The sequence below is a fragment of the Zalophus californianus genome, chromosome 2, assembly GCF_009762305.2.
Source record: "Zalophus californianus isolate mZalCal1 chromosome 2, mZalCal1.pri.v2, whole genome shotgun sequence".
Lineage (NCBI taxonomy): Eukaryota > Metazoa > Chordata > Mammalia > Carnivora > Otariidae > Zalophus > Zalophus californianus.
Window position 1 is genome coordinate 163724308 of NC_045596.1, and position 25635 is coordinate 163749942.

Here is a 25635-nt window from a genome sequence, read left to right on the forward strand (position 1 = left end):
TCATTATCAATAAAATACAATTAGTTATCTAAATTCATGGACGCAGTTGTATACAGCAAGGCTCTTAGAAAATAAAGAATTAAAAACCAAATATCTCACTGTATAGTGTAGTGTAGTGTAGTGTAGTGTAGTGTAGTGTAGTATAGTATAGTATAGCATAGTATAGCATAGTATAGTATAGTATAGCATAGCAAACTACCTCTAAAGAATGGAATAGTCGGTCCCGTTCCTGCAGCTGATTTTTAAGAGCTTGTATTTCTGGTGCTGCTCCTTGATTCTGCTTAGGGTCTAAAGTACGAATAACCTGCAAAAATGAACAAAGAAAAAAAAATTTTTTTTGAAGATTTTATTCATTTATTTGAAACAGAGAGAGAGAGAATGAGTAGGGAAACAGAGGGAGAGGGAAAAGCAGACTCCCTGCTGAGCAAGGAGCCCAATGCGGGGCTCGATCCCAGGACCCTGAGATCATGACCTGAACCAAAGACACGTTTAACCGACTGAGCCACCCAAGTGCCCCCAAAGAAAAAATTTTAAAGTTTCAAACTTAAAGAATATAACATCTAAGGAAGCAGTTATATAAAAGAAAAAATCAAGGATAAACCTTGTAAGAATCATAAAGCTATCTTACAAGGGTACTTTAAAATTTGAATGTATGAAATAATATTCAATTGTTACAACTTTCAATTGTGTAAAACTTTTAGCTATGTAAAAGAATCAGTTATAAGTAGTACTTCTGGCTTAAAATTAATAAGTAATACTGTAGCAGACATTACTGACAGGTGTCTTCCCTTTCCCTTTCCTCTGATGTGGCTCGGCTACCCTCTGCCTCTGAGCAGCCCTATACTTGGGAGAGTGGGTCCTGATGGTTAAAAAGCCTATCATTGTGACCCCATCGCCTCCTCTGCTTGGTTTAGGCATGGGCATGTGATGCAATTCTAGCTGGCCAACTAGCAGTCTCCTGGAAAAGGTCTTTTTGCTTTTTGGTTCAATACTTTTACTATCAAAACTGATCAAACCTATAGAAAACTGAAAGACGGAAACAATAAAAATCCATTTCCTTTAATCCCAATTCACCAACTGCTGTACTGCCACATTTTCTCTACACGCGCGCGCGCGCACACACTTTTTGGGAGCCTACTGTTAGGTAATCTGCAGACCTGGCAACATGTAACCCCTAAGTACCTCAACATGCATCTTTTTAGACTAAGGACATTCTCTTACACAATCACAATACCAACATCATCTGTAAGAAAATGAACAATTCTTTAGGTCATCACTATTCAGTCCAAATCCACATTTCCACAGGTGTCTCCAAAATGTCTTTGATAAATCACTGCTCCTTCCACCCCCAATTCAGGACCCAAAGATTAATGCATTACATTTGGTACTTCAGGCGCTTTTAAATTAGAAGAGCCTCTTGTGCTCCCCCATACTCCAATGCCTATTTTTGTTTTTCATAACATTGACTTTTATCCCCAATTCTGATTTGATGATTTCCTGAAGGTGTTATTTAACTTGTTTCAATAATCTCATTTTCCCTGGGAACTGAGAGTTAGATCTAAAAGACTGCTTAGACTCAGGTTAAATATTATTGACAATGATACTCTATCAGGAGGCATGAGATGTTCTTGGTTGTCTACCATCAGTGTAGCTAATTTTGATTATTACCCCAAGGACGTGAATGCCACTTATTTTCTGCATAAAGGACCATTTTCGTCTTCATAATTAGTAACTACTCTGTGGGGTGATCTATTTTGATCACTGCTTCTTCCTTGGCATTTTTCTTTGTCAAAAGATTTCTTTTGTTCTTCTCCTAATAGCTCTCGGTGTGAGAAGTCACTGTACACGCACTAAACTGGATGACCAGTGAAGCACGATCAGAAAGTGGAGGAGCCTGGAAACTCATACTTACACTTTTGGCTTTCTCTAAGTATTTTTTATATCGTTCCTCCATTTGCTTCATTTCCTCTTCTTTCTTCCGTAAAGCTTCTTGTAATTCTTCAATTTTTAAGGCTACAGGTGAGAGAGTGAAAAAAGAAAAAAAATTTTTTTAGATTGTAACAATCTGAAAAATATTTCAAATGACAAAATAAGTAGGAGCTTTGAGAGACTGGTCTATTCCTGTAATTTTATTTTAAAAATTCATAATTTTTTATTTTTATAAAAAGGCTTTCTTATAAATAAGCAAAAACTTCAGTTTGGAAATGCATACATTAAAAAGTATCCATCAACGGAGGAGTGCATAAACAAAATGTGGTCAATATGTATAATCGAATATTATTCAGCCTCAATTCTGATACATGCGACAACATGGAGACCATATAAGTGAGAACGAAAGGTGTCCTACCAGGTGAAGTAGGCCAGACATGAAAGGACAGATGTATGAATCCACTTAGATGAGTTACTTAGAACACTTACTTAGAACAGTTCTCTGGGAAGGAAAGTAGAACAGTGGCTCCTAGGGACTGGGAGGACAGGGGAGCATGGGGGGCTGTTCTTTAATGGACATAAAGTTTTAGTTTAGGATGAAGAAAACGTTCTGGAAATGGATAGTGCTTGTACAACAATGTGAATGTACTAAATGTCACTGAACTATATACTTAAAAAATGGTTAAAATGGTCATTTTTTAAAAAAGACTTTATTTATTTGACAGAGAGAAAGAAAGAGAACACGAACAGGGAGGGGGAGCCCCAAGGGAGCAGAAAGGGACAAGCAGACTCCCCACTGAGCACGGAGCCTGTCGCGGGCCTGATCCCAGGACCCCAAGATCATGACCAGAGCGGAAGTCAGATGCTCAACCGAGCCACCCAGGTGCCCCTAAAATGGTCATTTTTATGTGATACATATTTCACCACAGTTAGAAAAGGTGTGTGTGTGGGGGAAGGTCTGTGTCCTGCTCCACACAAAAGCATTAATAAAATCAGGCTATCTACATGTATAAATATCAAAAGCAGTAAAAGTTTGGCTGACTTACATGCAACTATACTATGAAAATAGCTAATTTCATAAAATATTCATTACCATCCACAGTTAAGGAAAAACTCAAAACTATAATTAGAAATACTTTAAAGACGATTATATACTCATTCTGTAAATCAGACAAATTCTTTAATTGCTAGAATATGTACAATTTTATATAAACTCATCACTAGGTGTCTGGGTGGCTTGGTTGGTTGAGCATCCAACTCTTGGTTTTGGCTCAGGTCATGATCTCAGGGTTGTGAGATTGAGCCCAGTGTGGCATCAGCTTGGGACTCTCTCTTCCTCTGCCTCACTCCCTTCATGTGTACTCTCTCTCTCTCAATAAATAAAATCTTAAAAGAAATAACACAAAACTGTGGCAATTAGTAACATTAATATGTCAACTACACTTCAATTAAAAACAACTATGCTAATTAGGAAAAACTCACAGCTGTTATTAAATCGTGGTTCAAGATCTTCAATAATGGCTCTCTTCTTCTGCAATTCATTATTGGCTTCATGAAGCTTCTCTCTGCAACAAAATATATAACACATTGTCAACTCTGTTTTTTTCTTCCCCCCACTTTGTTCTTGGGATACACTTGCATAGCACACAAGTGCTATGAAACAAAAAAGGATAAAAAGCCTAATCCAAAATGAATTTAATATATATTTTTGAAATAGGTAAAAAAAAGAGACAAAAATCTCAGACTTTGAAATATTTTTTTCTTTTACATAAATATGCAAAAGAGGGTACGGAGAACTTAATGATCTTCATTTTTTTCTAGGAATAGGATATTATAGAAATTATTTTAAAATTTTACAGAGGTTTTACAATGCAAAAATATTATTGCAAAACAGTGCTAAAAATAGAAAGAACATTATCCACCAATAAAAAAAGAATTAATGACACATGCACCCACATGGATAGATATCACAGAAGAACAATGAACAAAGAAAGTCAAATACCAAAGGTTAATACTATAGGATCCCTTTTACAGGAGGTTCAGAATGTGTCCAAACTAATGAAAGGTGGTAAGAGAGCAGCAAAGTGGCTAGTTTGGGAATGGAATCGGTCAATTAGAAGGAACAATGAAGAATTCTGGTGAGTTGCTGGAAGTATTCTATATGTTGAGCTGGGATACGTATGTATATAGAAAAACATTCATCAAACTTAGGAACTTAGAATTTGTGTACTTTATGTAAGTTATATTCCAATACAAAAGTAAAAAATGAACAGAAAGTTTCTTCCTGTTAGTTACAATATGTGTAATTCTCTCTATATTTAGTTTGGCACTTTGTAATATGAGAGGAAAAAAGGCTGCATCATCTGGAAAATACAGAAAAAAAACTGAGAAGAAAACAGAGCACTTTGTTAAGTCTATTTTGGGTCTTTTCTATGCATAATACTTTAATAAATCTATCTCTTTTTCAACAAATTTTTTGAGTGTGTGGCATATCTAGATACAAAATGAGTATATACAGTAGTTAAAAGAATAAGAAAATTTAAGCCCAGTAAACAGGTCATGAAAAAGAAATTATCCCAGAACCTTAGGGAACCCAAAACTCAGAATTCTGAGCTTTCTTGTGACTTTTGTGATAAGCCTCTGTGTGTATTCCTAACCAATATATTGGTGAATTTTGCCAAATTTTTACTTTATATATTATACTATATGTATTGTTCTGTGACTTCCATCTTTTACTTAACACCATGCTCTTGAGATTCCCTTATGTTGATGCGTTAGCCCTAAGTTACACATTTTACTGCAGTATAGTGTTCTGCTGTTTGAACATAACTCATTCTAGCTATTGTTTTACAAATTGGTGGTATTTGTATTGGTTCTACTCTTCTGTGATTGCAAACAATATTCTTTCATACTTTCTTCTACATGTTTCCTGACACATGGATAACAGCATTTCTAGGAATCTAGGGTTTATGTAGGGAGTGGGATTGATGGGTCACAGAATATGTGCATGTTCAGTTTGTTAAGTAAATTGATGTATACTCAGTGCAGTATACATTGCTGAACATCTTTGGTAATAGAATTACCTCTGCTGAACATCTTTGGCAATCCTTAGTATGCCTGATTTTTAATTTTATCAATTTGGTGTATGTAAAATAGTCTTCATTGTAGTTTTTAATTTGCATGAAAATGACCTCCTTTTGAAATGTCTATGGATCCTCTTGTGGATCGAATTATATCTCCCAAAAAAGATGGTGAAGTCGTTAGGACTTCCCAATACCTAGGAATGTGACATCATTTGAAAATAGTGTCTTTGCAAATATAATTAGTTAGGATGAGGTCGTGCTGGATCAGGGTGGGCCTTAGGTCCAAAGACTGGTATCCCTATGAGAAGGCCACGTGAAGACAAAATGTACGGAGGAGAATGCCATGCGAAGACGGGGAGACAGAGACTGGAGTGAGGTGTCTGTAAGCCAGGGAACACCAAGGACTGCTAGCAGTCAGCCTGAAGAGGGGCTTGGAACAGATTCTCCCTTAGAACCTCCAGAAGGAACCCATCCTGCTGACTTCCTTGATTTTAGGCTTGTAGTCTCAAGAACTGGTAGAGGATAAATGTCTGCTTTTTTTTTAGCCACCCAGTTTGTGGTAATTGTGGCAGCCACAGGAGACTAGAGACTAACAGGCCTCATCCTCACTAATAATTCTTTTTGATGAAGATATTTGCCTTGCAAATGAACACAGAATGGTCAGTTTTATGAAAGAACAGGCATTCCTTTTTATTTTTTTTTTTTGCAAAACAGAAATGGGAAAGAAAAAAGGACAGAAATCAGTACTGAATTCGGACTCTAGGTAACCTCACAATGGCTAGGAGGTAACGTTTTCTCTTCTACTAGTGCATTAAGAATTTGCCCATTGTTAGACTTGCCAGCAAGTGTCAGTTCCTAGGATTATCTCACTTTTCCCAGATTCAAAAAAAAAAAACAGAACTGGACAGCATGAGACAAACTGCCAAATTATAGAACTTTTTTTCCAATCATAGTAGAACAAGTCAAAGTTATCTCTGTGATACTGAGGATGTCTGGTTTACCATAGTGGAACACTGTAACACTCCCAACAGGCTAGCAATTCATGGCCAACCTACACTCAATTGTTTGTTAGCAGAGTGTTGCTAGAAAGTGATAGGAAGGATTAAAATTATTACTGGGTGTGAGAAAATCACAAAAATATTCCTAATGATGTCAAACTTAGCTAAAGATAAAGATGGGTGAATATTTCTTCATGAGAAAACAAATGTAATATTTTAAGATTTATTTCATTTTTAGATTAAAAAGTCACTTTCAGATATATTTGCAATTCAAGGAAATGTTTGAAAATCTGCTACTGATAAGCTCTGTAGTACTTTAAAATAAAACTTTACTTAAAAAGGAAAATTCAGCTGGCTATCCTCAAGAGCTGGCAAACTACAGTCCGTGGGCCAAATTCAGCCTGCTGCCTGTTCTTGTATAAAGTTTTATTGGAACAGTCACAACATTAATTTATAGTCTGTGGCTGCTCTCAAACTATAGAGCTAAGTGATTGTAACACAGACCATGGCTTGTAAAGCCTAAGGTTACTGATGTCTGGCCCTTTACAGAAATAGGTTTCTGCCTCCTGATCTAGAGTGTCTCAAACTCCTAACTATAGTTATAAATACTACCACAAAGATATAAAACTCTGGAATCTTACATGAAAAAACAGTTCTAAAGCAGTACTTATTTTGACTTAAGGATACTGAGTGGAGATGACCCTTTAGACACTACTACTACGTCTTATAATTTCCCCTATCAGGGGCCACCTATGCCATTGCCTAGATACCCCGTAACCACCTAACAAAATACTTCTATTTCACTGGAGGATAGGAGAATGATACTCAACAGCTTTTGTACTTACAGATGTTCTTCAAGCTTCTTTTTTAGGAGAACTGACTGGAAATGGAAAATAAAAGAAATTTATTTAACATTTTAACTAATAAATTATATTTTAAAAATAAAGAGTAGAGTAGTAATCAACTCTGAATGAGTTCTAAGTTCTCTGGTCAAAGAGCTCAAAACACCCAATGCACCTAAGTCCATTTCTCTTTGATTAGAGAGAGAGCGCAGCACATGATGATAGCAATCAGTATAAAATACCTAGAAACTGCGTATCTGAAGTCTCTATTTATAGTTAAGAAGAACTGAATAGGGGCGCCTGGCTGGCTCAGTCAGTTAAGCGTCTGCCTTAGGCTCAGGTCAGGACTAGGATCAAGCCCTGTGTCGGGCTCCCTGCTCAGCGGAGAGCCTGCTTCTGCCTCTCTCTCTCCTGTTGCTTCCCCTGCTTGTGCTTGGTCTTACTCTATCAAATAAATAAATAAAATCTTTAAAAAAAAAGGGGGGGGGAAGAATTTAAAGGCCACTTATATATAGACCTAATATTCCTGGAACCAAAAGGCAGGTAGAATTCTAATAATAATAGATTTTTCCCTAACATACTTTTTATCTACTATATTATTTTCCTTGCATCATGATAGAGACTAGGATTAATTTCCATAAATATTACTCAGAGATTTCTGAATATGCACACAAATAATTTATGATTGTATGGGAATGTGAAGGATGCTGTATGCACAGAATTTAATTTACTGAAGAATGCAGCTTTGGCTGGGTATTTTTCAAAAAGTCTCCTGGGGGGGGTGGTTGCCTGGGTGGCTCAGTCACTTAAGCATCCGACTCTTGATTTCGGCTCAGGTCATGATCTCAGGGTCCCGGCATGGAGCCCTGTGTTGGGCTCCATGCTCAGCGGGGAGTCTGTGCGCTTGGATGGCTCAGTCAGTTAAGCACCTGACTCTTGATTTCAGCTCAGGGCATCATCTCAGGATCGGGAGATCAAGGCCTGTGGTGGCTAGTGTTGGGTGTGGAGCCTGCTTAACATTCTTCCTCTCCCCCCAGGTCACATGTGTGCTCTTTCTTTCTTGCTCTCAAAACACATACACACACACAGTCTCCTAAAAAGATTAGAATTGGCCTAAAAATAAAACTAATGGCAGTCTATAAAGGACCACTAGGTTTTGTAATTAAACTTAACACTTCTAGGGTACATATTATTAATGAATTCTATGAAACATTCCATTTTGAGATAAATTCAGCCAAACCCAATTATATAGGCTTATAAAACAAATTGTCCCATCAGTCAATAGCAGCAGTGAGGGGAGGAAAAACCTTTACACGGAGTTCTTCGATTTTCAGTCACCGTATTTAAAAATGATTACTATAACTGTTTATTCAAGTCCACTGTAACACAGCTCTGGAATTTATCAAATTTACTTCTTTGCTCAATATGTAAACTATATCAACATCACTGGACTACAAGGCTCCCAATCAGTGGTTGTCCCAAATATAAAAGAAAGGCAATAATTCTGTTAACTTTCAGTTATTGCTTTGTTCATTCTTTAGTACAGATGGTAAAATGAAAATACTTTCTAAATACCTTAACTGTAATTTTGCATTTACCTTTTGACTGGGCTCTAGCAAAATTAGTTTTAATTGAGATAATACACAATATTCATCTCATGAACGGTTAATACACTAGGCACTGCAGTCTCATGTTAATCTCACAACTATGAGCAATATTAGCCCCATCTTTGGGGCGTTCAGTAACTTTCAAGTAGCAGACCCAAAATTCAACCCCAGGTCTGAAACAAAACAAAACAAAAACCCAGGTCTGACAGACTCCAGAATTTATGCACGGTCTCTACGTCCATGCTTCCTATACTCCACCCCCTCTCCACTGATGATTGTTACTATTAAAGTAGGTGGCAGCAGGAGGCCAGACTGCAATAGGAAGCTTCAAAATAATTTATAAAAATGTACTAATTATAACAAGGAGGTAGAGCAGGAGTGGGTGGGGGAGACAAGTAAGAGCAGAGGTCTCTGGTTTGACTTGTTAAGTTTTCAATATCCTTTAAATATCTTAAGTGTAAAGGGCATAAACCTGTAAGGCAAATAACATTCATTTGCATAAAATTCCCATAATTAAAAATTTCAATACCATCAACTATGATGGAAGAGAATGTATATAAATAAAAACTTTGCTCAATATATAGAAATGAATAGGAAGCCATACTTACAATAGCCTTTTGAGCAGAAACCATGCCAAGAGACAGAGAGGACATATTAGTATGAAGCAAACACAGCAGCCAATAGAAGGAACGATTTAGTAATTCATGAACAGAAGTAAAAGTTATGCATTTTTTTTCAAAAATGTACATTTTTCTTTCTTCTATGGTCTCCTCATCCTGTCTTGTTCTCTTGAGTTTTATACACTGTGGCTAGCTCAAATTATCCATATGACTGGATATAACAATGCTTTTCTGCTTCCATGCTAAAAATAAATGACATAAAAATAATAATAAAAATGTGTAAACCATCCTACTCTGACTTAAAGTCACACGAAAGGACTGTGCTTTTGGTAACAGAAATGGGCAGAAATTACGCTGTTCTTCAGAGAGGACCAGTTCCATTTGGCAGGTTGTTCTACGTACTACCTGATATTCCTGAGATGCAACACTATGGGTTAGTGAAAGAGAAGATGAAACATCAAACGTGCTGGATTTGAGGCATATCACAATAAGGAAAGTTCCTACCTGAATCTTTTCTCTCTCTATATATATATGAAAGAACTCTAAGGGAATATATAAGAATTTAGAGCAACACCTCTCTTTAGCATCTGGGCAGTCAAATAAATTGTCAAATAACTTATGCAAATAGTACTTTCAGGGCTGGCATCTCACTTCTGAAGTATGTTCTCTAAGTAACGGCACACAGCATATTTAATTAGATTTGATTACCACAGTGATACTTAAATCAGGCTATGCAAAATTATTTTTTACAGAATAAACTCCTTCTGTATGTTCTAATACCAGTAAGAGAATCAAGTACATATGGTGGCTATCGCTATAACACTAAGGTAGGCCGACACTGATGTTCTGCCTATATTTTTTCCTATGTATCACATGCCCTTCCCCTTTCTCCCATAACAAATCAACAAAAAGTCTCCTCAAAGTTTTAGAGACCAGTGATTTCACTGAAGAAATCACTTAAATTCATCTCTAAGATAGTCTTAGTTAGCCTTATTAATATTTTAATACAATAATGTTGGTTTTGCTTCACCTCTTTCAGGCTTAGCATTCTAGATTAAAAACATGTTTAAAAAGTAAACTATCACATTTCAAACTAGTTCTATTTTAATAAGGGAATAAGGTAGTTTAGATGTTGGTGACAATTTTAGGAACTAGGAATCAATTTGGGATCTAAGAAGGACTACCCACACGTTAATTAAAGGATAAACCAAAACCAGTGATCTTAGAGCATACTGCCAATAGATTATGTTTATGAAACTCATAAAATTAGGTCAATAATGAGCTTTTTTAGATCTAATATTTGCAGGTTTTAAGTAGTATAACTGATTTAACACCCTTTCATTGGTTCCTTTTGTTCTCATACTTTCTTACATTAATAAGACTGGATAGAAATGATATGTCTATAGTTTTGACGATTCTCCAAAAAGACTATCAATGAAAGCAACTATGCAGAGGTTTATACCCAAAGGCCAGAGTTTATAGCAAATGACACTAATAATAATAAAAGAAGAACCAACTGTCTGAAGCAAAGATTGGTCACTAAAATTAAGGTCCCCCCTTTTACACTATTTTTGAATACTCTATAGTTGCAGTTCCACTGTATACTGCTTATTAAATGGAAAGGATTTGCAAAACTTATTTACACTTTCATCAGAGACTGACTACTATGTGCTACAAAAGCACTGTGATAATTTAGACAGTGAGCATAGAAGGTGAAAGTCCATCTAGTTCTGGCTCAACACATTTACTATATACTAAAGTGAGCATGCCAGTCAAGCAGGCAAGGCTCTGACAGATATGCAGAGTATAAGGGAATATTAAAAAAAAAAAAGTCTGTGAACTTATATTTGGGTGGGGCAGGGTAGGGGTAGCAAGAGGGATTCAGAAATTCAGGGACAGTTATTTCTAAGGATAGCATTATTTTTAAAAATATCAATTACACATAAAAAATTTCTACTTGAACATGCTAAATTTCTACCAGCATTTTTGTTGTTGTTGGCCAGAGTCTCGAAAAACCCTTAACTCTGAAAACTGAGATGAACACACTTATAACACAAAGCCTCGGGGAGCCTGGCTGGCTCAGTCAGAAGACCATGCGACTCTTGATCTCAGGGTCATGAGTTTAAGCCCCACAATGGGTGTAGAGGAACTTAAGTGAATAAATAAAAACTTAAAGAAAAAATCCTAGCTTCCCCATTTCCTAAAACAAAAACCCCACAAAGCCTCAATTAATTCCTTAGCTAATAACTACAAATAAATTTCTATTCCCAGCAGAGTGATTCCAATCAGTACAATGAAGTACTGTCTGGTCCTTTTCATAAGGAATGTTAGTAAAAGGAAAATATTGCTTCTTTTCCATAACCAATATAAATTATTGTGGTAGAGAGACAGTCAAATAAAAAACAAAACTTATAGTTTTTCTTAACACTGTGAAATTATTGGTTGGTACATATTAAAACTTACATCTTCTGCTTTTGAGCCTTGATCCTGTAAAGACTTTTGCAATTCTTCAACTTGTGACTGTACTTCCAGAAGTCTCTGATTCACCAGCCTAGAAATCAAATGCGTATTAATTTTCCAAGTTCAGACTTACTTCTATCCTCTCCCTAGGCTGTCATATTGGTTAGAAAGACAGTATAATTAACAAAACAAACCCTCATGTTAAGATAGTAGTGCAGCGCACTGTTCTGGTTATTTTTTGTTTTACTTGAAATTTCTATGATGATTTCAAAAATGGTACTTTAGTGGACATATTCTGTTGCACAAGTGTACTTATACATATCTAATTATCTGAAGTTCACGTCAATACATGTTTATTCAAACTATGTGTCAGGCACTATGCTCAGCACTGTGCTAAAAGATCCCTATACTCAAGGAATTTAGTGGGGAAGCAAAATGTTAAAATACAAGATAAATACTTCCACATAGCACAAAGAGGTACCAAAAAGGAATAATGACTGCCTGAAGCAGCAAGAACTTTTTATCTAATTGTGTGGAGGAGTTCGGCTTGACTGAACTGAGACTGGAACAAGAAATAAAATACTTAAATGATTAAGGGTGGAAAGCAGATTTAAGACAGAGAATTCACCCTGTCCAAAGCACACAGAAAATGAAAAGGGTATAGTGAGTTTAAAAATGGCATGTCTAGAGCCTACTTAAAAAAAAAAAATCTTTAAAAAAGGGGGTGACTTGCTGGTTCAGTCAGTAAAGCATGTGACTCTTTATTTCAGGGTTGTGAGTTCAAGCTCCATGTTGAGCGTGGAGCCTACTTAAAATTAAAAATAAATAAATAATAACAAATTCTTTAAGAATGGCATGTCTAAAGACTAAATTATGAGGGAAAGAATGGCTAGAGGTGAAACCAGAGAAGAGGAGAGGTTGGGTGCAAACTTGTATGAGATGCAGAAGTATTTAGAACTTATAATCTGGCCTAAAATCTGGCTGAAATGGAATAACCCACCCAGCCTTTAAAATAATGCTGATGCCGGAGCTCAGAAATTCTCTAAGTCATTATGACGTAACATCCAGTACACCAACGTGGTTCCCTAGGTCTTAGGCAATCCCCCTAGAGGGCTGCAAGAAGGGTGAAACTTAGACACCGTTTTAGACAGATCACACTGGTTTGAGAGAGGAAGATGTCATTAAAAAGGTCAAAGTGAAGGTATGAAGACCGGGAAGAGGGTACCACAATTATTACCAAGTCTGCCTGAAAGAGGAGGTAACAAGGTTGAGATGTAGTTAAAGGGCAAAAGAATACAAGGAATAAAAAATAACACTTAGGATTTTGGTTTGAGCTACTGAAAAACATTTACTGAGGAGAATACAGGAGAAACAGGTTGAGAAGGGAAGATAAACTTATTTTGTATTTGTTGAAAATGCAGTGCCTAGAGATACCTGTCAAAAGGCTGTATCTCTGCATCTGAAGCACAAAGAGAACTCCGAGTTGAAAATATAGATGTGAAAGCCATTTGGAGTTAACTGAAGCCATGAACAAAAATAACACTAACTAGAAAGAATGTGAAGAAGAGTGGAAAAGAGGAACAAAGACGGTCCATGGCAGGTCACCAACCGGAGGGGTAGAAAGAGGAACTTCACCCTGAAGAGAATTAGGGGAAACATAAGAGCAGTGTGTTAACTGAAATTAAAAAAAAAGTTTAAGGGGAAAATGATCAACAATAATGAATACAACAGACATGAGGAAAGATAAAGTCTTGAATGCTCCCACTGGATTGGCCATTTAAGAGATGACAGGTTATTTTAGTAGGAAACACCTTAATGAAATGGTAGAAGCCAGACTACCTTGAATTAAGGACGAAACAGGGCAATGAATTCTTAAAATCCAAACAGCCATAAAATTCAATAAACAATTTTTTTTTTACTAAGAAATTCTTGCCATAAATGTTGTAAGTTCAATAATTAGTGAAAATCACAGTAAAAATTCAATCAAATCTATAATAATAACTGATGTTTTCAAATCAAGGAATAGAAAATTTGGGTGCTTTTTAAATAGTGAAGGAATTATCTGAAAATCCATATTCAATATGGGGAGATATATAAATACATTACTAGTGACACTAACGTTGTTCAATCTTTTCAGAAAGTAATATGAAAATATATATCAAACTAATTATTAGAGTATTTCAACTATCCATCTTAGCCATTTTGAAATTATTTAGTCAACAAATACTATAACCTATTAGGCGCTGGCAATTAACAATGTATAATAAATCCATATCAAGATGTTCAAGTATTTGAACACAACTCAAATGTCTAGTAAGGGGGAACAGACCAACACCCACAGCAATATAACTGTTAGAGTGTGAAGTGTACACACACACACACACACACAGGCATGAAGCTACACAAATATAAGTGAAAAAAAAATATGAGCTCATCTTTTTCCAAAAATGCAAACTTCAAAAAATCAAAATAAATGAGGATTATAATACCTACTTCCTGGTGTTGTTTAGAAGTGTAAGATAACATACAGAGTGTCCAGCACAGTATCTGTACATAACAGGCACTTTATAAATGTGAATTGCCTCTACCTATTTTCTCCCCCTTCAGAAATTTAGTTAACATCTTTTTTTTTTGAAGATTTTTTTTGAAGATTTTTATTGATTTAAGAGAGAGAGAGAGAGCACACAAGGAGGGGGAGTAGCAGAGGGAGAGGGAGAAGCAGGCTTCCCTCTGAGCAGGGAGCCCGATCTGGGGCTCCATCCCAGGACCCTGGGACCATGACCTGAACCGAAGGCAGATGCTTAACTGACTGAGCCACTCTGGTGTCCCTAGTTAGTTAACATCTTAAATCTACTTACATATAATTGTCAGGGGGGTAAAGAAAGGGGGTGAACTTGAGATCATAATAAACTCTGAGAGGGAAGGGAAAAAGAACATGTACATTTTGACAAAGCTCCCTAAGTGAGGGTTAGCAGGTATTACAGATTTAAAAAATGCCAACTTACCGGGAAAACTAATTGGAAGGACTTTGGAGGTTTACTACAAACCTTTCCTTCTGACAGACAATATACTGGTGGTGAACAAACTTAAGTTAAAAGATTCAGGGGAACTGGTAAGAAGTTAAGTTAGAGACAAGGTCATGTAAATACTTATTAAACTCAGAACAAACTTAGGGTAATTCACTTAAAAGAAAAAGCATTCCATGAGGGGAAGACAGAAAAAAATGTTTTGCAAACACGGCAAAAGATAAACTGACAAGAAAGAGGGTATGGATGGGGTGCTTGGCTAGCTCAGTTGGTGGAGCATGCGGCTCTTGCTCTCGGATTTAGTTCAAGCTCCATGCTCGGTGTAGAGATTGTTTAAAATTAAAAATATTAAAAAAAAAAGGTATGGATTAGGTAGAGGCTTTAAATTCAGGTAGCCTGGGTCTGAGCCCAAATTCCCTCACCTGTAAAACTTTTTTTTTTTTTTTAAGATTTTATTTATTTGCGAGAGAGAGAATGAGAGACAGAGAGCATGAGAGGGAGGAGGGTCAGAGGGAGCAGCAGACTCCCTGCTGAGCAGGGAGCCCAATGTGGGACTCGATCCTGGGACTCCAGGATCATGACCTGAGCCGAAGGCAGTCGCTTAACCGACTGAGCCACCCAGGCGCCCTCACCTGTAAAACTTTAATAAAGATAAGACCACATATTTAAAACAAATAGCACAATGTTTGGAACAAACAAAAGCTTAATAAACATTAGCTGTTATTATTGTTGTTGTTCTAGGTTACAGATGGTCATACTACAAAGGTAAGTTATCAGTCAGTACTGTAATTCAAGAAAAAGGTCTGCTGGGAAGATGGCAGAGTAGGAGGACCCTAAGCTTGCCATGTCCCACAATTACAACTAGATAACACTCATATGAGTGTAAATAACCCAGGAAATGACTCGAAGACTGGCAGAACAAACTTCACAACTAAAGGTAGGGAAGAGGTCCCATCAAAGAAGGTAGGAAGGGCAAAGTCACAGCCTGCGAGTGAAACAGTGACCGCCCACAGTGGCAAGGGAGCCTGTGCCATGGAGAAGGGTGGAAAACACACTTTCACACCAGGGAGCCCTGAACAGGGAGAACGGATTTCTGTAATATCTGACTTTGAAAGTGAGAGGGGCTAAATTTCTTGAGTTCTTAAAATGAGCAGCACTTAAAGCCTGGAATTTAAAAAATTGGTGAGTTTGGCTCTGGTAGAGCCCTGACTGCAACAGGAAGCAGTGCCCCAGCCCTTAAACAGCAGTGTGGATACAGCACAGAACCAGCAATTTGAAAAACACCGAGGGTAGGCCAGAGGGAGTGATTTGCCCATCTTCGAATGTGGCCTGGAGAAACAGGGATCATGCAGAGAGACCCTTCCAGGAATAAAGGAACTGGCAGGTACCATTTCCCTCTCCCTGTTCCCCAGCATAAACGCATAGCCACCACTCCTACCTAACTTCCTTGCACTAAGCACTGCCCCACGGTTCCACCCTTCCTAGTCACACTCCCTTTAGGCAGAGTGCTGCAGTGAACCCCGCCCCCCCGCCCTCCAGAAGACTGGCACAAACCCTGCCAACATCACATCTCCCAACCTGTGTGTTTTGTGGGACCTCTGGTCTCATTTGTGGAGTAGATCTCATTTCATAAGCACACTGTTGCGCACCTTGTTAAAACACTCCCCACCCCTGCTGGGGACCAAACACTGCCCACAGGAGGCAAAGAGAGCCTCTATACACAACTGGAATGAAGGAAAAAGAGGTCAAGACTCAACAGCAGAGCACACACGTAGGAGACCCTCCCTGAAGTGCCAGGCCCTGAGGAACAGGCAACACTGCACTACAGGACCTCTTCTTCATTAGGCTATTATCATTAAGAGCAAGAAAAGTAGCTGACTTTCCTAACAGAAACAGACACAGAAAATAAGACAAAATGAGGAGACACAGAAATATGTGCCAAAAGCAAGAACAGGACCAAACCACAGCAAGAGGCCAAAGCAAAAAAGATATATGTAATATGCCTGACAGGGAATATAAGGTAACGATCATAAAGATACTCACTGGACTTGAGAAAAGAATGGAGGACATCAGTGAGATCCTTCACACAGCATTAAAAAGGAAACAATCAGAGATGACATAATTAATGAAATTAAAAATACACTTGATGGAATAAATAGCAGGCCAGATGAAGCAGAGAATGAATTAATTCACTGAAAGAGCAATGGAAAGTAACCGAGCAAAGCAAAGGAGAGGAAAGAAAATTAAGCAAATTCAGAACAGGCTCAGGGAACCAGTGATTCCATCAAAGGTAATAACATCTGCATGACAGAGATCTCAGAAGAGAGAGATAAGGGGGCAGAAAATTTATCTGAAGAAATAATAGCTGAAAACTTCCCCAATTTAGGGAAGGAAACAGATATCCAGATCCAGGAGGCACAGAGACCACACCCTGCCCCCTCCAAAAAGGTCCATACCAAGACACATAAGATGGCAGGAAGTAGGGATTAAAAATTTTTTTTCCAAAGCAGCAAGAGAAAAGAAAACAGTTACATACGAGGGAAACCCCATAAAGCTATTGACAGATTTCTCAGCAGAAACCTCAGAGGACAGAAGGGGTGGCATGGTATTCCAAATGCTGAAAGGGAAAAATCTGTAGCCAAGAATACTCTAGCCCGCAAGGCTATCATTCAGAATAGAAGGAGAGATAGTTTCTCAGACAAGCAAAAACTAAAGAAATTCATGACCATTAAACCGGCCCTACAAGAAATATGAAAGGGGATACTGAGTGGAAAGGAAAGGCCATAAGAGTATGAAAAGTAAAAAACATGAAAGTAGTACAAATAAATATTTTGGTAAAATTCAGTCAAGGGATTCATAAAAGGAAAGGATGTAAAATATGATACCACATGCCTAAAAAATGGCATGGGGGTAGAGGAATAAAAAATGGGTTTAAACTTAATATAGACTGCTATATGCAGAAGATATTATATACAAACCTAATGGTAACCACAAATCAAAACCAGTAATGGATATGCAAAGAATAAAGAGAAAGGGATCCAAATATATTATGAAAGAAAGCCAACAAACCAGGAAATAGAGCAAGGGAAGAAAGGATCATATAAAAACTATAGAAACAACCACAAAACAAGTAACAAAACAGCAAAAAATATGTATCTATTAATAATTACATTGAATGTAAATGGATTAAATGCTCTAATTAAAATACACAGGGTGACAGTAGATAGAAAAACAAGACCCATCTATATGCTGCCTACAGGAGTCTCATTTCAGATCTAAAGACACTTGCAGATTGAAAGTGAGGGGATGGAGAAACATCTATCACGCAAATAGTTGTCAAAAGAAAGCCAGGGTAGCAATACTGATAATGGACAAAGTAAACTTTAAAATGAAGACTGGGGGCGCCTGGGTGGCTCAGTGGTTAAGCATCTGCCTTCTGCTCAGGTCTTGACCCCAGGGTCCTGGAACCGAGGCCCGCAGTGGGCTCCCTGCTCAGCAGGAAGCCTGCTTCTCCCTCTCCCCTCCCCCTGCTTGTGTTCCCTCTCTCGCTGTCTCTCTCTCTGTCAAATAAATAAGTAAAAATCTTAAAAAAAAAAATTAAACGAAGACTGTAGGGATGCCTGGGTAGCTCAGTTGTTTGGGTGTCTGCTTTGGCTCAGGTCATGGTCTCAGGGTTTGGGCTTGAGTCCCGCACTGGGCTCCCTGCTCAGCGGGGAGCCTGCTTCTCCTGTTCCTCCTGACCCTCACCCTGACTCATGCCTTCTTGCTCTCTCAAATAAATAAAATCTTTATTTGAGAGAGAGAGAGAGAACAAGCAGGGAGAGGGAGAAGCAGGCACCCTGCTGAGTAGGGAGCCTGATCCCAGGACCCTGGGATCATGACCTGAGGGCAGATGCTTAATTGACCGAGCCACCCAGGCGCCCCTCAAATAAATAAAATCTTTAAAAAACAACAACAAGAAGACTGTAACAAGAGACAAAGAAGGATACTATATAAGGGGACAATCTAACAAGAGAATATAAAGATTTAAAAAATTTATGCACCCAACATGAGAGCACCCAAATACATAAAACAGTTAATAACAAACATGAACTAATCTATAGTAATACAATAATAGTAGGGGAATTTAACACCCACTTACGTCAATGGACAGATCATCCGAACATATACCATACACAAAAATAAACTCAAGATGGATGAAAGACCTAAAACCATAAAAATCCTTAAAGAAAGTACAGGCAGTGATCTCTCTGACCCCAGCCATTGCAACGTTTTTCTAGATATGTCTCCTGAAGCAGGGAAACAAAAGCAAAAGCAAACTATTGGATTACATCAAAATAAAAAGTTTCTGCACAGCAAAGCAAATGATCAACAAAACTAAAAGGTAATCTTGGACGGGGAGAAGCTATTTTCAAAGGACATATCTGATAAAGAGTATCCAAAAGAAAAAACATACACAACAACCAAAAACCAAAAAAATTCAATTTAAAAAAAGGACAGAAAACATAAACAGACATTTCTTTTTTTAAGGTTTTATTTATTGATTTGAGAGAGTGAGCATGAGTGGGGGAGGGCAAAGGGGGGGGGAGAGAGAGAAGCAGACTCCCCACTCAGCAGGAAGCCTGATGTGGGGCTTAATCCCAGGACCCTGAGATCATGACCCAAGCGGAAGTTTGATGCTTAACCGACTGAGCCACCAGGCACCCCATGAACAGACATTTCCCCAAAGAAGACATCCAGATGGCCAAGAGACATCACATGACAAGATCCTCAACATCACTCATCATTAGGGAAATGCAGATCAAAACTACAATGAGATATATCACCACACACCTGTCAGAATGGCTAAAATCAAAGACACAGGAAACAAGTGTTGATGAAGCTATGGAAAGAAAGGAACACTCCTGCACTGTTGGTGGGAATGCAAACTGGTGCAGCCACTGTGGAAAACAGCATGGAGGTTCCTCAAAAAGTTAAAATTACAGCCACCCTATGATCCAGTAACTGCGCTACTGGGTATGTACCCCAAAATACAAAAACACTAATTCAACAGGATATACGCACCCCGATGTTTACTTCTGCATTATTTACAACAGTCAAACTATGGAGGCAGCAAAATGCCCACTGATAGGTGAATAGATAAAGAAGAGGTGGTATATATATAATGGAGTATTAGTTATAAGAATGAAGTCGTGCCATTTGCAATAACATCAGAGAGCTGGAGAGTATAATGTTAAGTGATATAAGTCAGCCAGAGAAAAACAAATACTATATGATTTCGTTCACATGTGGAATTTAAGAAAACAAATAAGCAAAGGAAAGAAAAAATAAAGTCAAATCAAGAAACAGACTCTTACCTATAAAGAACACACTGGTGGTTATCAGAAGGGAAGTGGGTGTGGGGATGGAGGAAAGAAGGAACTGGGATTAAAGGGGACAGTGATCATGATGAAAAAATAAGATAAAGTGATTTAAAAGAGAGAACAAACATGATACTAAGTTGTAAACAGCTGTAAATGCCTTCGGGACTTGGGAGGTAATCTGTCATCTACAACATGAGTGCTGTACAAATGACAAGTAGTTGTTTTGTTTCTGATGAGAGAAGACCAAGAGCTGTAAGACCTATGAGAAACAATGCAAAGCATTATAAAGGAAGTTGTGTGGTTGATTCACTGGAAAAAAATTAGTGTACAGAGAAGGCCTTCCTGTAAGACGGTTAAAATACAACCTGGAGGCAAAGGATGATGGAGTTGAACAGAGGGTGCTCTCACCATGGGACTATGTGATTACCGGCTGCTTTCTGCAATTCCCTTTTCTCCCCTTTTCATTTCAAACCTTTTCTAGGTATTTTTAAAAAGTATTCATTCTTTATGCTCTAGAATTGATATAAAACTGTTCTCCTTCTGCTTATGCTTAATTTTACTCTAATAATCACCCTGGTATTTATACTGTTTGCTGATTCTTCCTCAGCAGCTTTAAAAATTAAAGTGCCAAGAAGGACAGAACATGTAAAATTGTCGTAACAATGTTGACTCACAAGATCGACTCACACCTGGGAAGTGTCAAATCAATCAGGCATAATAAACAATCTGTAATATCAAGCAAACTATGAAATCATTAATAAAAATGTCAAATCCCTCAAAAATGACAGTACATCACAGTGCAAAGGAAGTATGTTTGGTATCTAAGAAACATTTCCAAAAAGGGAAAGAACTAAAAGACTGTCACAACAAAATATAAAAGTAATCCTTTTCAGAGTAAGCTACTGCTTTAAAGTAACTTTGAATGACTGCATAATTCAATACACTGAAAACTTACAAGCAGAAAAGTGGTTTTCTTGTTTAATTTGCAGATTCTAAATTCTCATAATTGAATTGTTTATAAGATGGATGACATTTCAGGCTCACAAGAAATAACAGGTTTTTTTTTTTTTCATAAAAAGTTCTTGTCAATTCAGTTATGACAGATCCTATTTGTCTCACATCAACTGATCCTTCAACGTATTAGCTTATAAAAAGAGGGTAAACTTTATTAATCTGGTAATGCATAGAACTGAAATTGTTGCGAAAGGTTGAATTGATGATCAGACTTTTTTAATTCCTCTAGTTTTAATTAGTAATTATAAAGGGAAAAGGGGAGGAGTCTGATAATCATTCTGCTTGAAGAAATACAGAGGGAAATGCTGTGGTAGAGGCACAAAACGTTTCCACAAGTCTGTCCATAAGTAGGAAAATGGATTAAAGTCCTCTTAAAATGAAATGGGAGGGGCACCTGGGTGGCTCAGTCGTTAAGCGTCTGCCTTCGGCTCAGGTCATGATCCCAGGGTCCTGGGATCGAGCCCCGCATCGGGCTCCCTGCTCAGCCGGAAGCCTGCTTCTCCCTTTCCCACTCCCCCTGCTTGTATTCCCTCTCTCGCTGTGTCTCTGTCAAATAAATAAATGAAATCTTTAAGAAAAAATGATGAAATGGAATAACACATTATCAGTATTCAAAATAAAATTCAAATCTTTAAGGGTATCAAAATCAAGGAAAACAGAAAACCTGTGTCTAAATGCTGCCATCTATCTACGTTCCTACCTATTTTCTGTCTCCAGTTCATTCTTACGTAGATTTGCGTCATCCAGAAGACTCTGCAGTAAGGCAATTTTTTCATTGTCTGAACCCTCTTGGTTAATTTTTAACATCTTATTCTCATGCTGAAGACGAATAAGTTTCTCCCTGAAAGAGCAAAAGAAAAACTGATTATGTGGCACATCAATACAATATCATTATCAAAACCCAGCTATGCATAATTACAGATTTCACACAGAGAACAGAAAGGAAAAACAAAATACCTGCAAAGAATTTAGCTCTTGTAACTGGCTAAGACAATACATTTCAGGTCTTTAGTACTTTCTTTTCAGAATGGATAATCTGAAGATAACAGCATCTTCAAATATTATGATTTGTAATGAATGATATTTCAAAATTTTATTTCCTTTTTGGTTTAAATGGTTAAGCTATGAATGCATTTATGTATTTGTTCTTTGGTTCTTATCAAAAAACATGACCTCTAATGCTATGTTTTTGAACCACTAATCACTTGGTGTCAAGATATAATATTCAATGAAGGATGCCTTCAAGATATGCCTTCCGCCCATTCCCATAAATATGTATAAATTGTATTCTTGCTAAGAAGCTGCATTAGAGCTACATCTGCTATTTACACTTAATCACAATCTCATCATTAAATATTATACATTAATGATAATAGACCACTTTAAACGACATGTTAGTATAGATGAGTTATTTAATCAATGCCCAATTATTCAGAATTCAATTGTTACCAGTTTTGAGCTTTAACAAGTTAATAACAATCAGCTTTATTGGTTATTTCCTTAGGATTAATTTCTGGAAAAGTAGTCTTGTGGATATTTGTAGACAATATTCACATTCTGCCATATTGCTCGAAGGAAAAGTACCACCACAAGAAAAAAAAACGTGTGGTGATGAATGTTAACTTACTGCAGTGATCATTTCATAATACAGACATATATGAAATCATCATGTTGTACACCTTCAACTAATACAATGTTATATTTCATCTCTTTTACCATGTCATTTTTTTTTTAAGATATTATTTATTTGACAGAGAGACACAGCGAAAGAGGGAACACAAGCAGGGGGAGTGGGAGAAGAAGCAGGCTTCCCACGGAGCAGGGAGCCCGATGTGGGGCTCGATCCCAGGACTCTGGGATCATGACCTGAGCCGAAGGCAGACGCTTAACAAGTGAGCCACCCAGGCACCCCAACCATTTCATTTTCTTGATAGCTCTTCTGGAAACAGAGTATATTTAAATTTGTATTGAGTCATACTCAAAGAAGCCATTTTGTTTGTTGAATTTTCATCATTTTTCTCTTCCTCAGATTAAAAATCCAACTGCATTAGAAGCATTTATAAATAAAAAAAGACCATGTCACAACTGGTCCAATAATAAAGTACCACATCAGATGGTAGAAAAGTAAAAGGTATACAAGATGCTTCCACTGTTGGTGCTGCATCATACTCCTTTTGTTTGTCCTCCTTAAATAAATGCCAACAACAATAAATTAATATTGTTGTCATTTATTCAACAAGTAACTGAATGCCTATGGTAACTTTCTTACACAACCATTATTTTATTTAATACCCCTCAAAGATGTTATGGAGAGTCAAGACCAGTGTCAATTTTAAAAGGCAGCAAAGAGGGGCGCCTGGATGGCTCAGTTGGTTAAGCAACTGCCTTCGGCTCAGGTCATGATCCTGGAGTCCTGGGATTGAGTCCAGGTTGGGCTCCCTGCTCAGTAGGGAGTCTGCTTCTCCCTCTGACCCTCCACCCTCTTATGTGCTCTCTCTCTCAAATAAAATCTTTTAAAAAAAAGGGGAGGGGGCAAATAGTCCCAAAGAAGGTAAAAGCAATATTCAGGATTAATCATTCTCCTTCTGCTGGACACTTGGTGCCTCTCCCCTAATTTTTCATTCCTACATATCAAGCCAGGTATAGAGTGAAATAAATGGAATTTTAGAAACACTATGACTAAATAAGAAAGTAAGGTAATATTGAGGGAAGAATAGTAGAGGTGGGGAGATATTTCTGTCTACTACATCTTTCCAAGATCATTTCATATAGTTAACCAATAAATCTTAGTGACTAATTTTGCAGGCTGTTGGCTAGGCGTAATCTTTGTCTTTAAGCCAAGTGGTTTCACTGCTAAATGTCTGGTAAGGATACCCAATCACGAATATATTAGTTTGTCATGAATGTGTGAAATATTGTCCTACTGAAGTGGGAAAATCAAGTCTCTTGGGCCAGCTGAAGAAAGCTTCTAACATGCTGCAAACATGGACATTAAATACTGAGTTCATGTTGAAAGTGTCGGTAATAAGGAATAAGAAACTGATCCTCTTTATATTGCAGAGGACTAAGTTTCCTCCAGGAATACTGTGTAGTATGACTGAATTTCACGATCTCCTTACCTGATTTCAGGTGTAACAATCTCTGCTGCCAGACTATCTGAAGATTCTTGACTTCCCAGAGGCATTAATCCTAGAAATATACAAATACGGATGCAAGATTTAAGAGAGAGTACATTGATTTCTTTTAGTTTCTACATGAAACCCTACTTTAAGCATTAATTTTAACATTTAAAGTCTTCATGTTAGTCAAGTAAAAGACCATGTCACAGTTGCCTTATACTATCATCATTTTAACAATTGTACAGTGAATAACTGAATGGCAGTAACTCCATTCACTATGCTGTGGAACCATCACCACTACCTACCTTGTGTCTGGATTCCTTCATTTAGCATAATGTTTTGAAAACTCAAACATGTTGCAGAACTTATCAGAACTTCATTCTTTTTCACGGCCAAATAATATTCCATTGGATATGTATATGTATACAAATATATATATGTACATTTTCTTGACTCATTCATTTGCTGAGGAACATTTAGGCTGTTTTCATCTTTTGGCTACTGTGAATAATGCTGCTACGAACATTGGTAAACCAGTTTCTGCTTGAGTCCTTGCTTTGAATGCTTTTGGATATTTACTTCGGAATGAAATTGCTGGATCGTGTGGTGATTTTATTTTTAACTTTTTGAAGAACCCCCGAACTCTTCCACCAGTGGCTCCCCATTTTACATTCCTACCAGCAATGCATGAGGGTACCAATTTCTCCACATGCCTCCCAAGACTTATTTTCCTTTCTCTTTTTCTGGTAATAATCCATTCAAAATGGATGTGAACCATCTCATTGTGGTTTTGATCTGCATTTCTCTAATGACATTGATACTGAACATCTTTTCATGTGCTTTTTTGCCATTTGTATATCTTCTTTAGAGAAATATCTATTCAAGTCCTTTACCCACTTGTGAGCTTAGTTGTTTTTTGCTGTTGTTGAGTTGTATAAGTTCTTTATATATTCTGGATATCAATCACTTACCGAATATATGATTTACAAATATTTTCTCCCCATTTTATGGGTTGCCTTTTCACTATCAATACTGTTCTTTGATGCAAAGTTTTTAATTTTGATGAAGTCTAATTTTTTCATTTATTGCCTATGCTTTTGGTATCAATTCCAAGAAATCAGATCCAAAGTCATGACAATTTCCCCGTTTTCATCTAATGTTTTTATAGGTTTAACTCTTATATTTAGGTCTTTTATCCATTTTGATTTCATTTTTTTAATATGGTATAGGGGTACAACTTCATGCTTTTGGATGTGGATATCCAGTTTTTTCAGCAGAGTATGTTGAAAAGACTTTCAGTTCGCCCACTGGTCTTGACACCATTGTTGAAAATCCACTGATCATATATATAGGAGGGTTTATTTCTGGGCTCTTTATTCTATTTCATTAGTCTGTATGTCTGTCCTTATGCCTATACCCACTGCTTTGATTGCTACCTTTTTATTAAGTTTTGAAATAATTAGGGTGAGTTCTCCAACTTTTTTCAAGACTGTTCTGGCTATTCAGGGTTCACTGACATTCCATATGAATTTTAGGATGGGTTTTTCTGTTTCTGCAAAAAATGCCATAATATT

The 25635-nt window shown here is 37.3% G+C and overlaps 1 protein-coding gene across 8 annotated transcripts in view; it reads right to left on the bottom strand.

Annotated features, from left to right (window-relative positions):
• The window catches only part of HOOK3 (hook microtubule tethering protein 3), a 104410-nt gene that overhangs the window by 12092 nt on the left and 66683 nt on the right, over nt 1-25635 (bottom strand). For 7 of the 8 annotated variants that reach the window (XM_027598037.2, XM_027598034.2, XM_027598030.2 and 4 more), the window contains 8 exons: nt 24062-24131; nt 21643-21783; nt 11543-11630; nt 9068-9073; nt 6856-6890; nt 3412-3494; nt 1913-2013; nt 200-304 (listed from right to left, as the gene is read on the bottom strand). In XM_027598037.2, coding sequence (XP_027453838.2) covers nt 200-304; nt 1913-2013; nt 3412-3494; nt 6856-6890; nt 9068-9073; nt 11543-11630; nt 21643-21783; nt 24062-24131 — 629 coding nt within the window. The remainder of the gene's footprint in view (nt 1-199; nt 305-1912; nt 2014-3411; nt 3495-6855; nt 6891-9067; nt 9074-11542; nt 11631-21642; nt 21784-24061; nt 24132-25635) is intronic. The other variant, XM_027598031.2, reaches the window with a different exon arrangement.